The 15,189-nt window shown below is 42.4% G+C and overlaps 1 protein-coding gene across 6 annotated transcripts in view; it reads right to left on the reverse strand.

Annotated features, from left to right (window-relative positions):
* Nucleotides 1–15,189, reverse strand: part of LOC110498977 (cGMP-dependent protein kinase 1) — a 167,479-nt gene that overhangs the window by 43,157 nt on the left and 109,133 nt on the right. For 4 of the 6 annotated variants that reach the window (XM_021575734.3, XM_021575733.3, XM_021575732.3 and 1 more), the window contains exons 4-6: nt 10,670–10,775; nt 8,760–8,823; nt 10–87 (exon numbers count right to left, since the gene is read on the reverse strand). In XM_021575734.3, the coding sequence (XP_021431409.1) occupies nt 10–87; nt 8,760–8,823; nt 10,670–10,775 (248 nt within the window). Of the gene's footprint in view, nt 1–9; nt 88–8,759; nt 8,824–10,669; nt 10,776–12,196; nt 12,312–15,189 lie in introns of those variants that run through there. The other 2 variants (XM_036955815.2, XM_021575735.3) reach the window with 1 other exon arrangement.

The following is a 15,189-nucleotide window of genomic DNA, read 5'->3' on the forward strand; positions in this document are numbered from 1 at the left end:
CTCCCTCACCTTCCCCTTGCTGATGATGAAGAAGGTGTCCCCTCTGGCTCCTTGTCTGACGATGTACTCCCCGTCCCCGTAGTGCGTCTGTAAGGAGAGGAAGAGAAGTGTCACTCAGCACCGCCCTGAACTGGACGAAGAGGTCTGGCTGAGGACAGGCCTCTGTCAGGCACGCAACTACCATGTTGAATCACCACCAGTTGCCCCAATGCAGAATAGCAGTTAGGAAAATCAAATCACTGTGTAAACAGACCATGTGCTGACAAACGAGACCAAAGAAGACAAGAATGACATCAATATCAGTTTGTGATGTTAAAAATGATACATTCTCTTTTTTTCTGAATGAAACAGCCTGCATTTATCAGACTGGGACTGAAACAGAGATATAGGGCTGCTGCTGCTTCACATCAGACCTTGGCAGCAGGGCTCCTATGTGAAGTGTTTCCCTTTCAAGCAGTGACATGTTTCCAATCATTACCCCTCTCCTTCCTTCCCTATGCTCAGATGTGTTCAGATGAAGAAGGAGAGACATTTTAACATCTACTGCTGGGTGATAAGTAAAATCAACTAGGAGCCTTTTCATTTCATGTTCTGTTAACATATAATTTATGTTGTCATTCATTCTCCCCCTGACGGGTACTATTGTGTATCACTGAGCAGTTCTAAAGGACCAATCAGGGACTACCCTCAGAGTTCCCTTCTGGACATTTCATTTGGGTTATTTTAATCTCGCACCTTGAAAGTACATCTTGGAGAACACAAATCTGATATTAGACGTCAAGATTTCACCTCGCCAGCTGCGAGACGCTTCATAGAACAGTAGAACATTCTATGAATGAATTGCGTTGCGTCTTGATTGAAAAAGTATACCCACCACTTAGGGGAGGTAACTATGACAACAAATGACTCCAAAGAGAAGTGCGGATATATACATTACATTCTGTATCTCCACACGGTTTGAATGGAGAATAGATGTCACTTCCATCCTATAAGCCAAATTTAGACTGTTATAAGAACACTGTCCATATCAGATGTTGCATAACGTTTATGAGTTGGCCCCACATATTTATGAATGGGCTTTGTCTGATGTACATTGTGGGGGCTATCTCATGAATTGATGTGAGGTATTTAGATGAGCGAACACCTGCGCCGATTGATTTGTGAGTTGGCCTTCGTGCACCGCTCCCCTACCCTATGTTTCTGTATCTCTTCGTGACTAATTTGTATACAGGTAGATCAGAAAAGCCACGTCCCTGATTGGCCGATGAGTGGCCACCCTGATTAGAAGCACCTGCTGCTTAACTCTATTTCTTTACAACTGCTGTTTTGAATGAAAATAAATTGTGCCTAGACACTGAAGAAGGCTGTAAAGGCGAAACGTCTGCGTGATCGATCCATGACGCAGTAAAACAAGAAGAAGAAAGTAATGAATAATGAAGTAAGCTTTATGCAATATATTTCCGGAGTGCGAACTCATTACACCTCTTTGTAGGCCGGGGAGGAAGAAAAGCACACAGCAACAGCTCAGCGTCAGGTCCCCCAGGCTATAGGACTCCAGACATGGCTTAGCTGCTCTTTTCCCACTGTTCGGTTGTGACAGGAAGTCAACTGAGCTCCTATACAGGTAGCACTAGATCAAGCGGACTTTGGTGGAAGGTATAATGAAACACAGTAGGGATGATTGTGTTGAAATAAAAGTACATTAGCCATGATAGATAAATAGGTCTGAGGTTAAGAGTAGATAATAGCAGGTTTTAATGGATTGGTAATAACCAATAACGTTTCATGCATCAAGAAGAAAGAGATCAACTGGAGCTCGAAGCCGCCATATTCATTTAAAACAGACAGCAGAACCATTTCAATAAAGATGGAGTGAAGGGAAGGGTCATAAATCGGAAATGAGATTCCTTGGTATAATGGGCAGGCTTATCAAGGGGAAATCATGGCCTGTAGTTTATGTATCATCACTATGCATAAAATAATTTATGTAAATAATAAATAGATTGCATTATTTCCAATCTTTTGTATTCAATGATGATTGACAGGTTTTGGTAACATTCCTTTTTCATTCCTCTTTAGTTTAGCATGTGACCCGTCTGCCACCCATTGATTGGTGATACAGGTCTAGCATCTTAATTTGAGCCAGTTTGCTAAAGCAGGAAGATAATCCCGCAGCAAAAGGAAATGTGAATTATTGTGTTGATTAATGGACTTTCACAAGCCTTCTTAAACCTCAAATACACCACAAGTTTTACATTTCCTGCAATGCAAGAAAGTTATCCTGCAACAGTGCGATCAAATGTTGATTCTACATCTGTAGCTGCTTAATTACCCTCACACATCAGATGGAAAACAGTGAACTATTGACATGCTCTGCTCTGAATGGGCCAGAACAGAACAGTGTGGGAACGGGGAATGGCCGCCCACTCCCCTAGCTGACCAAGCCCAGATGTCTGGAATTAAAAATAAACCTCTTACTCCCAATTCAACTGCTGCCTGCTTGGACACACATCCATCGTATGATTCTGGGGGGTTTGATACCACCATGATTCATATCTGTATTGTTAACATTCTTGATACTGTACAATTTCTTCATACCAGGCACCATGGTACTGTGTACACTATATGTTTCTTCATACCAGGAACCATGGTACTGTGTATACTATATGTTTCTTCATACCAGGCACCATGGTACTGTGTATACTATATGTTTCTTCATACCAGGCACCATGGTACTGTGTATACTATATGTTTCTTCATACCAGGCACCATGGTACTGTGTATACTATATGTTTCTTCATACCAGGCACCATGGTACTGTGTATACTATATGTTTCTTCATACCAGGCACCATGGTACTGTGTATACTATATGTTTCTTCATACCAGGCACCATGGTACTGTGTATACTATATGTTTCTTCATACCAGGCACCATGGTACTGTGTATACTATATGTTTCTTCATACCAGGCACCATGGTACTGTGTATACTATATGTTTCTTCATACCAGGCACCATGGTACTGTGTATACTATATGTTTCTTCATACCAGGAACCATGGTACTGTGTATACTATATGTTTCTTCATACCAGGCACCATGGTACTGTGTATACTATATGTTTCTTCATACCAGGCACCATGGTACTGTGTATACTATATGTTTCTTCATACCAGGCACCATGGTACTGTGTATACTATATGTTTCTTCATACCAGGCACCATGGTACTGTGTATACTATATGTTTCTTCATACCAGGAACCATGGTACTGTGTATACTATATGTTTCTTCATACCAGGCACCATGGTACTGTGTATACTATATGTTTCTTCATACCAGGCACCATGGTACTGTGTATACTATATGTTTCTTCATACCAGGAACCATGGTACTGTGTATACTATATGTTTCTTCATACCAGGCACCATGGTACTGTGTATACTATATGTTCCTACATACCAGGCACCATGGTACTGTGTATACTATATGTTTCTTCATACCAGGCACCATGGTACTGTGTATACTATATGTTTCTTCATACCAGGCACCATGGTACTGTGTATACTATATGTTTCTTCATACCAGGCACCATGGTACTGTGTATACTATATGTTTCTTCATACCAGGCACCATGGTACTGTGTATACTATATGTTTCTTCATACCAGGCACCATGGTACTGTGTATACTATATGTTCCTACATACCAGGCACCATGGTACTGTGTATACTATATGTTTCTTCATGTTAAACAAACACAGCTCACCAATTTATATTTTAGAGTAAAGAGTGTTTATCCTAGTCAGTATTTATTTACCAGTTAGAGTAGGTCGAGAGGATCAGTCATCAGCAGTGACAAAGGGGAACTGTCTTTTAACAACGCTTTCCAGTTTATTTCTCTGCTTTAGTATATTTTTAGGCTTGGAAGAAAATGGCAACAGAATTCATTGAAACTGCATGGGAAAAATCCATGAAGACGGAGAAGAACAAAAATCAATAGCTAATTTAAAGGGAACATTACTTTTTGGGCTGACCGAGACTTTGTTTTTCTTTCTACCAAATTGAAATAAACCCCCTGTGTCTAGAGCGGTTTCTGCTAAGGAATGGGCATTCCAATGAGTAGTAAACTCAGCAAAAAAAGAAACGTCCTCTCGCTGTCAACTGCGTTTATTTTCAGCAACCTTAACATGTGCAAATATTTGTATGAACATAACAAGATTCAACAACTGAGACATAAACTGAACAAGTTCCACAGACGTGTGACTAACAGAAACGGAATAATGTGTCCCTGAACAAAGGGGGGGTCAAAATCAAATGTAACAGTCAGTATCTGGTGTGGCCACCAGCTGCATTAAGTACTGCAGTGCATCTCCTCCTCATGGACTGCATCAGATTTGGCAGTTCTTGCTGTGAGATGTTACCCCCTTCCACCAAGGCACCTGCAAGTTCCCGGACATTTCTGGGGGGAATGGCCCTAGCCCTCTCCCTCTGATCCAACAGGTCCCAGACGTGCTCAATGGGATTGAGATCCGGGCTCTTTGCTGGCCATAGCAGAACACTGACATTCCTGTCTCGCAGAAAATCATGCACAGAACGAGCAGTACGACCATCACCCCTGGTGAGACAAAACCGTGACTCGTCAGTGAAGAGCACTTTTTGCCAGTCCTGTCTGGTCCAGCGACGGTGGGTTTGTGCCCGTAGGCGACGTTGTTGCCGGTGATGTCTGGTGAGGACCTGCCTTACAACAGGCCTACAAGCCCTCAGTCCAGCCTCTCTCAGCCTATTGCGGACAGTCTGAGCACTGATGGATGGATTGTGCGTTCCTGGTGTAACTTGGGATGTTGTTGTTGCCATCCTGTACCTGTCCCGCAGATGTGATGTTCGGATGTACCGATCCTGTGCAGGTGTTGTTACACATGGTCTGCCACTGCGAGGACGATCCTGGCCACATCTGTAGTCCTCATGTCTCCTTGCAGCATGCCTAATGCACATTCACGCAGATAAGCAGGGACCCTGGGCATCTTTCTTTGTGTTTTTCTTTTTTTCTTTTGGTGAGTCAGTAGAAAGGCCTCTTTAGTGTCCTAAGTTTTCATAACTGTGACCTTAATTGCCTACAGTCTGTAAGCTGTTAGTGTCTTAACGACCGTTCCGCAGGTGCATGTTCATTGATTGTTTATGGTTCATTGAACAAGCATGGGAAACCGTGTTTAAACCCTTTACAATGAAGATCTGTGAAGGTATTTGGATTTTTACGAATTATCTTTGAAAGACAGGGTCCTGAAAAAGGGACGTTTAGATAGATACTTGTCCCCATACAGTAGCTAAACTACATAGCATAAATATAAGACTAGTGCAAACTGCTTAAAACATCCCGACATCTTTTGAGTCGCACTTTCAAAGATGAGTTGAGAAGTAATTCACGTGTTGAGTTTTAAAAAGTTATAACTTACCAGGAGAACCTTAAGATTTTATTGTCATTGTGAATGGTGGCTAAACATCAAACAGTAGTCTTGGAGTGGAGGTAGTGGGTATTTCTCATTATGTAATTGGCAAGTCATTAAAAGAGAGGAAAGGCCTGGATGAAACGGTGCCCTGGCACACGCAGAACATTCTGCTCCACAACACTCAATTACTTCTTGACTTTACGTATCTTATCACTTTCGTTTGACAAGAATCAGTTACTTTCTTACTTGGGTGCCCCAGTCTCCTTTTTCTTTGCATGTGGAATGAGAATCCAAGACCTACTCTGCTGTTCTGTTACAGCTGATATGGCTCGTGACGTAATGAGTTTGTTTCTCTTCCCAGTGTGCTTGAGGAGCCTGTCATCCGTTTCAGAGTAATACCATAGGAGGGTTAACTGTGAATGAACTGGTAGATGGGGTGCTGTCAAAGGCTCTTATTGCGTCTGTCACTTAAACTAAGTGTGAAGACAATGTAAGAAAAAAAACGATGCCGTTTTGCACAAACAAAATGTCTTCTGATTATACTAGCCACAGGCCACACTGTACACCCAGGGGATTCCCCTGTAGTTGTGGTCTAAAGTAGATTCTCCAGTTATCATGCCTTTGGTGTTCTGCTCCTGCAGTAGTATTTTCCTTATCCTACACTGCAAGGCTCTAGGAGCTTGTTCCATAATCCAGCCCCCATGTCACAAAGAAGCCTCCACATCACATATTTTGGAGGAAAACATTACCACTTGAATTAGTTGCCTCCACGCACTGACACACGCTACAACACTCCTCTGGATTCACATAGATAGATCTTTGCAGATTTCCGACTGAAATGATGAGTGACAGTAAGTAATGAGAAAAATCTCAGAGTCTTCAATGAAATGCCACGCATCACAGATGTTGTTTGTAAGTGGGTTTGCCTGAGGTTCCCGAATGTTCTCATTTGTAACCTTCCCCACTGAGTTTCCTCGTGTAAATCAAGGTAAATACCATCTCTGAGCCTGATGTTAGTACAATGCCTGTCTATTCTTTCAGGAAACACTGAAGCTAAACACTACTGTAGTTCGAGGCACAACACCGCACACGTCCAGAGAGGATGGTGTTAACGCTGAGGTTCAATAAGGAACGACTGATAACTACGCAATTAGCAATATGCCATTTTTAAAATCATATTTTCATGTCTAGGCAAATCACCATGACAACAAACAAACTGGGCAAGGAGATTGTCTGCATTGTATTGTTCCATGCTGAATACCATTCTTTGATCGTTCTGCAGGTCCATTAGGTCTGATTGATTCTAGCGTATTCTGGGGATGTGTCCACTCTTTAACTAATCGCACCCGCACACACATGCAAGCACACATACACACACATTCGCAGTAAGCCAGCAGGCGTGGGTTATCTGCAGAGACCGAGCAGGCAGGATTACTGTAGAGGAAGGGGGATCAGAGAGGATGCCTGAGGGGAGAGGTTGGCCTGCCCTGGGCACTTCATGCCTGGGAAGAGCCCCCGCTCCCACTCCTACAGGGTAACCCAACTCCACCACGCTGCATGGCCGCACATTTATCATCAACCCCCTTTGGAGCTCAATGCTCTCAACTGGTTGAACATTCTGGGTTTTCCTCATGTTTTATTTCAGTCAGTCGGAGGGATAGTGTCTTGGTAACCAATAGGGCATTCTGTGTCTGAACATAGAAACAGAATATACATTCGAGTTGTATACATCTGAAACACCTAGGGAACTATGGAGTGGATTGTACAATTGTGATATGACTGCAACCCCAAATACTGTTTCATCATATGAAGTATAACTCAGACTTGTGTTTGCCCTTAGCATGTAATTCCTTTGTGGTTCTTTAAGGGCTGGGGAAGTCAGGGTGACTCAGAAGCAGCAGTTGGTGCCAATGAAAAACACTTTAACAAACAAAACATGGCAAGATACATTCTATTGGTTGGTTTAGAAATAAGTCTGTGTGTTCGTAATGGAGCCAATCGTCTATTGATCCAATACACTAAGATAACCATGACATGTATTTGATTCCAGGTTGCATCACATCCGGCTGTGATTGGGAGTCCCATAGGGCAGCGCACAATTGGCCCAGCGTCGTCTGGGTTTGGCCGGGGTAGGCCGTCATTGTAAATAAGAATTTGTTCTTAATTGACTTGCCTAGTTACATAAAAGGGTACTTTATTTTTTTTTAAATACAAAAAAAGAAGAAGAGATCCCCCTGTGATTTTTGTGCTAATACTTCATTTGACTTTGATAGAGAAAGCATGCCGTAATTGTATTTATGTGGTTTTCATTACCAAATGTTCTTTGGAAACTTTGGAAACAAGATACTGGAGGTCAAGTCATCCAATTAAAAACGAACATCAGAGAGCTCATTTGCTTGTTCGGGAAATTAACTAGCTTAAAAATTGGAGGCGAAAGACTGTAGAGATACATTTTTGCGTACCTAATGTAATACGTCTGAGATGCTCGAGTGGTCCTGATGACCACTTACCACCGTTTTGGGAACCATCAGCATGCCAGTAAATAATAAGAGGCTTAGCGATCTGCGCTGAGGTTGGGATTACAACTATAATTGTTCCCTCTTACTCATAGATCTACGGCAAGAGGTCATTTAGAGTTAACAGCAAGAAACTAGACACACTGTTGATAGCATTCTGATATTCTGATCAGAGGGACCTGACCATGTGACCTGACTAGGAATACTGTACATCTGGGCTCTGGTTATAGTCTAATTGGGATATATCCCAATTATAACCAGAGCCCAGATGTACAGTATTCCTAGTCAGGTCACATGGTCTCCTAATTATACACAGATATTATTGCAGTCAGAGTCAGACCAGAGGTTGTCAGACCAGAGGTTGTCAGACCAGAGGTTGTCAGACCAGAGGTTGTCAGACCAGAGGTTGTCAGACCAGAGGTTGTCAGACCAGAGGTTAGAGGTTGTCTGTGAGTTTTTACCTCAGGTTGTGTCTGGTGAGCTACTGTCTACAGATGAGACCTCAAATCAATTAAAATGGCTCTGTCAGCCCAGGACAGGAGACCTGAAAATCCTTGCCACTAGTATGAACATTGCAATGATAACAAATTGCAGTTTAGTTACATTTCCAGATAAACCTATTTTAAAGTGTGAATATCCACAGTATAATAATCCTTAGGAGTTTTCCAGGCCATCAATTCTTCATTATGTAATGATGTGGTTCATAAAAGAATTGCTCAACTAACACAGTCAATGAAATAGACGTAAATCACCATTGCCACGAACACTGCTAAGTTCAAGCAGGACACCTTGGAAACTCACCTCTTCCATAACGTCGGCTAGCTTGCTGAGTATTTCTTCTGAAAGGCCTTGGAATGTTGGAACACTGTTGGGGAGAGGGAGCGAGAGTTAGCCATTATGGAGAGTTCAGACAGAAGGTGAAGCCAACAGCTCATGCTGTTCTCGGCCTGGTGAACAGCACTAGGTGCTGTGGTGCTTTATGACTCACAAAGCATCGGTCACAACTGATACATACCGTTTATTCACGAGGTTCGCAGCATCAATACTCCCTCTGTTGTCTATCTAAGTAAACCAAAAGACCAATGCACTAGCAGAGCATGTATGCAGAATCCATGTAAAAGCCAGCACAGCAGGTTGCATGAAAGAGTGGAATCTGTATGACTGGCTAAAGAGAGAGAAGATAAAACAGGTACATCAATTTCACTGGCGTATGTATATAGGCACAGCTGTGGCGGCATACCAATTCTCGCACGTGCTTTAACCCTCCCCTAACACCAGCATCGTCTGAAGTGGGGCGAGGTTTGTGCAGAATCACCACAGTCGTAAGCCACAGCTCAATGTTCACATGTGGACAGGGTTTTAGTTTAAGGTTGAGCCTGAGAGCAGCTTCCAATTATACTAAGCCTTCCCAGGAAGCTCAAGAAGGCTTTCTTGGCAGATTCAAAGATATTTACATACCTCTGGCATGCTCTCTCCTCAACTAGAGAGACTTCACTCACACACACACGTGGGCGGTCACATGCATGGGCGCACACACACACACACACACACACACACACACACACGCGCAGGCACACACACACACAGGCGCACGCACAAAAAAACAAAACAAAAAACATGCGGGAACGCACACGAGGGCACAAACAAACACACACAATCTGGCAGTTTGACAACTTCCGAGTCTCTTCGAAACATTGTTGCTTGTTACCACGGAAACTATTCCTTCAGAAATGGATGCGTTTGATGCGTTTGATATTTGCCATTCTACACTGAAGAGATGCACTGACAGAAGCTACCTCACAAATATTGTGACACAAAAGGTATCTTTTATTGCAAATTGAGCGCATCTTCAGAGATCACATTACACGAGCCATTAAAAGTCAAACGACTTTATTGATTGTTTGAGACTTCCTCCCCTGTGCACCAGTCGGCTGTAGCTGCCAATGCGTGGGGAGAAAGGCGTCTTATTTTACCACTAAAAGCCAACTTCATCCAAATCAATTTCCTCTTTCCCTGCATGTGATATCATCGGGTCCAGAACATCCAGTAAAAGGCACAGCTGGGGCTCTGGCATGAGAGATAGGTGCAACATTCTTCCTCAATTACCCATTTCTTTATGGAGACTGGAGGAAAAGGGGGATTTCATCATCTACTGTATTGTGTATGTCTACTGAGAGTAAGTATATTGGTCTGAGAGGGACATCATGCTGTTTGTTGTAGAGCAGAAAACCCATTGGTAAGCCCACTATATATTAAACACAAAAACTATGTTTAAAGTTAAAAGAAGGCAGGTCTGAAGCTGAGAAAGTAGGACATGTGAAATCAATATGTAAAGTCTCAGCCAATGTGTTAGCATGGATTAGACTCAGCTGTGTGAACAGAAAGAGGACAGTGATATCAAACATAGTATGACAATGATCAATAAACTGGTGTTTTAACAGTTCCAAGTGGTAACACATAGATTTAGTGTAAAAGACCTGAAGTGCACAATCACCTGATGCTCATTTGAACATGCATCCAGCAAGTGTCTTTGTTGAACAGTGCACCCAGACATCAGTGACAGGAAATGGGAAGAGGGGGAAGGTGATTCTGTGACTGTCAGGGACAGTCACTCAAACCTCCGTCCTCGCTCGAATGGCATCTCAGGGCAGGTGGAGGACAGAGAAAAGAGAGGGAGAGAAAGAGAGGGAAAGAGCGAGAGAGGAGCCCACCTCTTTAGAAACTCCATGTATTCGGCATGTTTGATGAGGCCCGTCCTCATCATAATGGTCTGGAAACACTGGCGGTCGATGGCCCATAGCTTCACATTAGTGAGGGCTGAGAAAGAGACAGCAAAAATACATTAGATAGAGAAAATAACAAGCTTTAAATGTCAGGATGGAATACCTCTCTTGGGTTGCCACACAAACAGTCTCATATGATGACAGAACATCAACAATATCGACAATATTCCATTTGCTAATTAACATTAAAATGTGAGTCTAATTAAAAACCATGTATCACTTTATTACCGAATCTACTCTATCTGCTAAACAAGATCATCAGACATACAGTATCCAAGTCTAGCCATTTGGAACCTGCAGCAATAATCAAATCATACCACCATCACTGATGTCTACCGATGATTACCATTCCCATGTACATTTTCCATGGCTAAGCATTGTCCAGTGAGTCAACAGGTAGCCTAGCGGTTAAGAGCGTTGGCCCAGTATCCGAAAAATTGCTGGTTCGAATCCCAGAGCCAACTAGGTGACCAAATCTGTTGATGTGCCCTTGAGTAAGACACTTAAAACCTAATTGCCCCTGTAAGTTGCTCTGGATAAGAGCATCTGCTAAATGACTAAAATGTCAAAACATGGGTATACTCTCAAGTCCTCATCATGATTTAACACTGAGCACACAGAGAGATACCAAACTCCTAGACACCAACAGAAAGCGTCCGTTGACTGCTGTGTTAAATTGTATCAGTGAAGCCAAATTGATTTCCCTTAATGGATCATTATCTACGGTACACAGATGAAGGAGTCGTGGACTGGTTGACGGAGAAGGACTAGAATAGCTGACAATCTGTATCATTATTCATTACTCCGGTACAGGGATGGGAATATATAATGGGAAAGGTCAATGCACTTAGGGGGGGATGTCCCAAGTCCCCTTGGACCCTTGACAAGTCCCCTTGGACCCTTGACAGTATGACAAGGCATTTGCATGATGCTCCATCAGACTTATCGAATTGTTCATGTGACTGGTTGCTGGTAGCAAAATCCCCATTAATGTCTTAAGTTCATCATCTATCTTTATTAGTTACATATCTATTACGGCATATCTTGAGTTACAACAAATATGGTCATATTAAAACGTTTGAATAAAGTGAGTGAGTAAAAGTCCTGCTTATACGAATTGTGTATATTTAAAAAATTTAAAAAACAGGACAGCCTACTTCACCATTGATTTATGAGTGCTCTGTGCAGTTTGCTTTATATCAAGGCCAGTAATACCACACGGGAGTACTTGTATCTTACTATAGATGAGAGAGAGATGTAGTGTCCTAGTTAAGAAAAGTGTCAGTGATTCCCACCGCGTAAATGTTTCCCTCTCTCCGACTACAGTAGTTTGCATCTCTGTATCAGCTACTTCTAGCTATATTATAATATGCATGTACTGTATACTATGTACCTTTACTCAGACATCTCCCCATCTCCATGGATCAATTATTGGGTAAGTGGAAGATTACTCACATGATGTAAAATATGTCTTCATCCCAGGTTGAACAATTGTGTTATAGCTTTAACCCCAATGAGCCTGACGCTTACAGTATAGGCATTGTGCCTCAGAGACACACCATCAACTACTGACAGGCAATTCATTCACTCGTTTATTTCAGTTCACAGAACGCCCGTGGCCTCCCCCCGTTTCGCATTCCTAACACAGTAAAAACCTGATAAAACACAGACGCGATGTAACATCAGTAAAGGTGGGATGCAAGGTGCCATCTCTAAACAGTATGTTCGAAACCGTTCCCAATGAAACAAACAAACAAACAAACCCCTTCCAATTGTGACGTTTCACATTACTCATCAAGGCAATGGAATGTGTTGCTTATAATACTAGTGCATAAAATAGAGAGACAACGGGGTATGCAGCTTAGCCCCTGATGATTATCAAATGGCAGGTTTATAAATAGACCACAGCTACATGAAGACCTCCATAGAAAATAACAACTCCTGACAGAGACCAACAAATGCCGGCAATTTGGCATGAAACGATTTACCCCACGGTTCGCTCTCATCTGTAAGTTTCAATTAGGTTTTCAGACATTATAGAGCTGGGGAGTTCTGAAGTGCACAACCTGACCCTGACAGTGCCAATTAAAATGTCCAATTAGCATGCACCAAATAGCACAAAGACCCAGCGAACTTACTCAGAAATATCACAGCGTTATTGAAATAAACCATACACAAACACACAATCAGCTCATTCAGTGCAAAGTGAAAACCTGACCTTGTGTTAAGACTGGTGTTTCATCTGCAGGGGAGTTGGCAAATTCAAAGTTCAAATTCAACTCATTTGTCAGGATCAGAACAGAAAACGTTCTATCTGTCAGCAAAGGCACTTGATTAAACTTGACAGAGGAAACCCTGGCATTGTTCTCTGTCAACACCTATTTATCTCTCTCTCTCTCTCTCTCTCTCATGAATGGGAGACAGAATTTTAAATATTCAAAGACGAAGGGAACAGGTTGCCTACTCTTCATCCCTACAAGGTTTCTGTCAGGGACTGATTCACTTCTCCACCTTTCATCCCCAACTCTGCTTCATCCAGCATCCTCTGCAACAGACACGATGAGGTCACAATTAAATATACTAAAATGTTCCTTTTCTTCCTGTAGTCAGCCTCCACTGCAATTAGTAAAGAATTAAAAAAATAGTAAATTCTGCTGAGCAGGAGAGGATTAAAAACAGAAGAATAAAAGACCGGAACCAAGGCGTAACAAAAGGTTTGGGCCACAGAGAGGTAGACTATTACAATAATTATGGGGGAAAAAATTGCTAATGGATGGTAATCACTATGTGCTTTGACTTGAGGTCCTATTCAAACACTCTTCTCTCCGCCCAGCTATTGGAGAAAGTGCCTTCATTCTGAGAGGTTATCAATGTACTAACAAAGAACTTCATCAGCAATCAGCGTGTAACTCCACCAGGTTTGTTTGTACTAGTTGGCAGTTTATTATCCGTACTAAGAAAAATATACAAATACACAGGCCCCTGACAAACAAAACAAACTTAAGCGAACATAAAAATAATGCAAGCACAAACTGTAGCTTTTAGTGCCCTCATTATGGAAATGAGACAAAATCAAAACAAAATGATAGTCAAAATATAATAGAACTCTTCCAGTAGACTTAAGCCAAATACGGATATTACTAAGACTTGTGGTACGAACAAGAAGGACATTTACATTTCAATGAGACATAGAAGCAACAACTAAAATTGGGACTTTGGCAGGAGTAGCTGTCTGCATGATAGGGGTCAAACACCATCCACTGCTGAGGTCCATCTCACTGCAGCTCCCTATCTCGGGCCACCACTGTCAGGCCCGGGATAAGGAGCTAGGGGAGATCCACTACACATGTGGCCCAAGCATCGTCCTCTAAACCCCTGACTTGGCACGTGAACCTTGTTTTTGTCCCTTGGTGTCAAGAGAGGAATGATGGAGAGGAGGAGGGGCAGAGCAGGGTCAATGACTCTCATCTGGATGTGATGGGCTGCTCTCAGAACTCTCAGAAGAACTCTCAGAACCGCAGATGCTCCATAGAGGAATGTTTGGAAACTCTCACAATCTTCCATGCAGAGTCCTGTCCTGGGAAGACTGCTTCTTCTGAAAGGGGGAAAGCTCTTCTCACAAACAGTAATATGGGGAAGGGATGTGTGAATGTGATGAAAGGGGTGCTGGCCAGGAGATATGGCCTTCCAAACAGCACCAGTGGAGGGTGGGATATTGAACCACTGCATGTCCCTCTGGCTGGTCCACTATAAACAGAAGGACCAGAAACATTCCATAGACTAACCTTTTCAGCTGCAATAAAGTTGTATTATTGGGAATAGTTTAATACAATAATCGGTGTATGCTCATCAAATGAATGACAAACATTACATAGCACAATCTAACAACCTAACCAGCTGTAATTCAAATTCAGCCAATTCCTCAAGGAGAGAATGATGATTGACATTGCCTTGTGTTGGTAATAACAAACGCCTTGTGCATGTTTCCATGTTTTACCTTCAAATCTCCATACGTCTCCACAACAATCTCTCAGATGACGGATAAAGATACTGATTATGCGTGAGCAGGGTGGGTGCGTCCGTGTTTTCAGACAGGGGAAGGTTTTCACTCTGGCAGTAATTACAACTGTCTCATTACATTTTCCTGCTATGATAAACACGCTCTCTTAGCTTAATAACACTGCTGGCTAAGAGCGAGCGCGAAGTAAATGCGCATACATCCATTATCATCTGTAAGGATCCAGTTCATGAATATTTTACAGTGGGGGATCACAAAAAAACGGAGGTAATCTTGCATATTCTAAGCCTCACAAAAAAATGACAGCAACACCCAAACAGGCAACTTTTGATGTTGCTGACGTCTGACATGAAACTTTTTTTGGGTAGTCTAGGGAACTACAATGTTTACCCAGATAAGCACCACATTCCCATAGAAACCTGGTAGTACC

The sequence above is a fragment of the Oncorhynchus mykiss genome, chromosome 20 (assembly GCF_057628025.1).
Source record: "Oncorhynchus mykiss isolate SJ-2025 chromosome 20, ASM5762802v1, whole genome shotgun sequence".
NCBI lineage: Eukaryota > Metazoa > Chordata > Actinopteri > Salmoniformes > Salmonidae > Oncorhynchus > Oncorhynchus mykiss.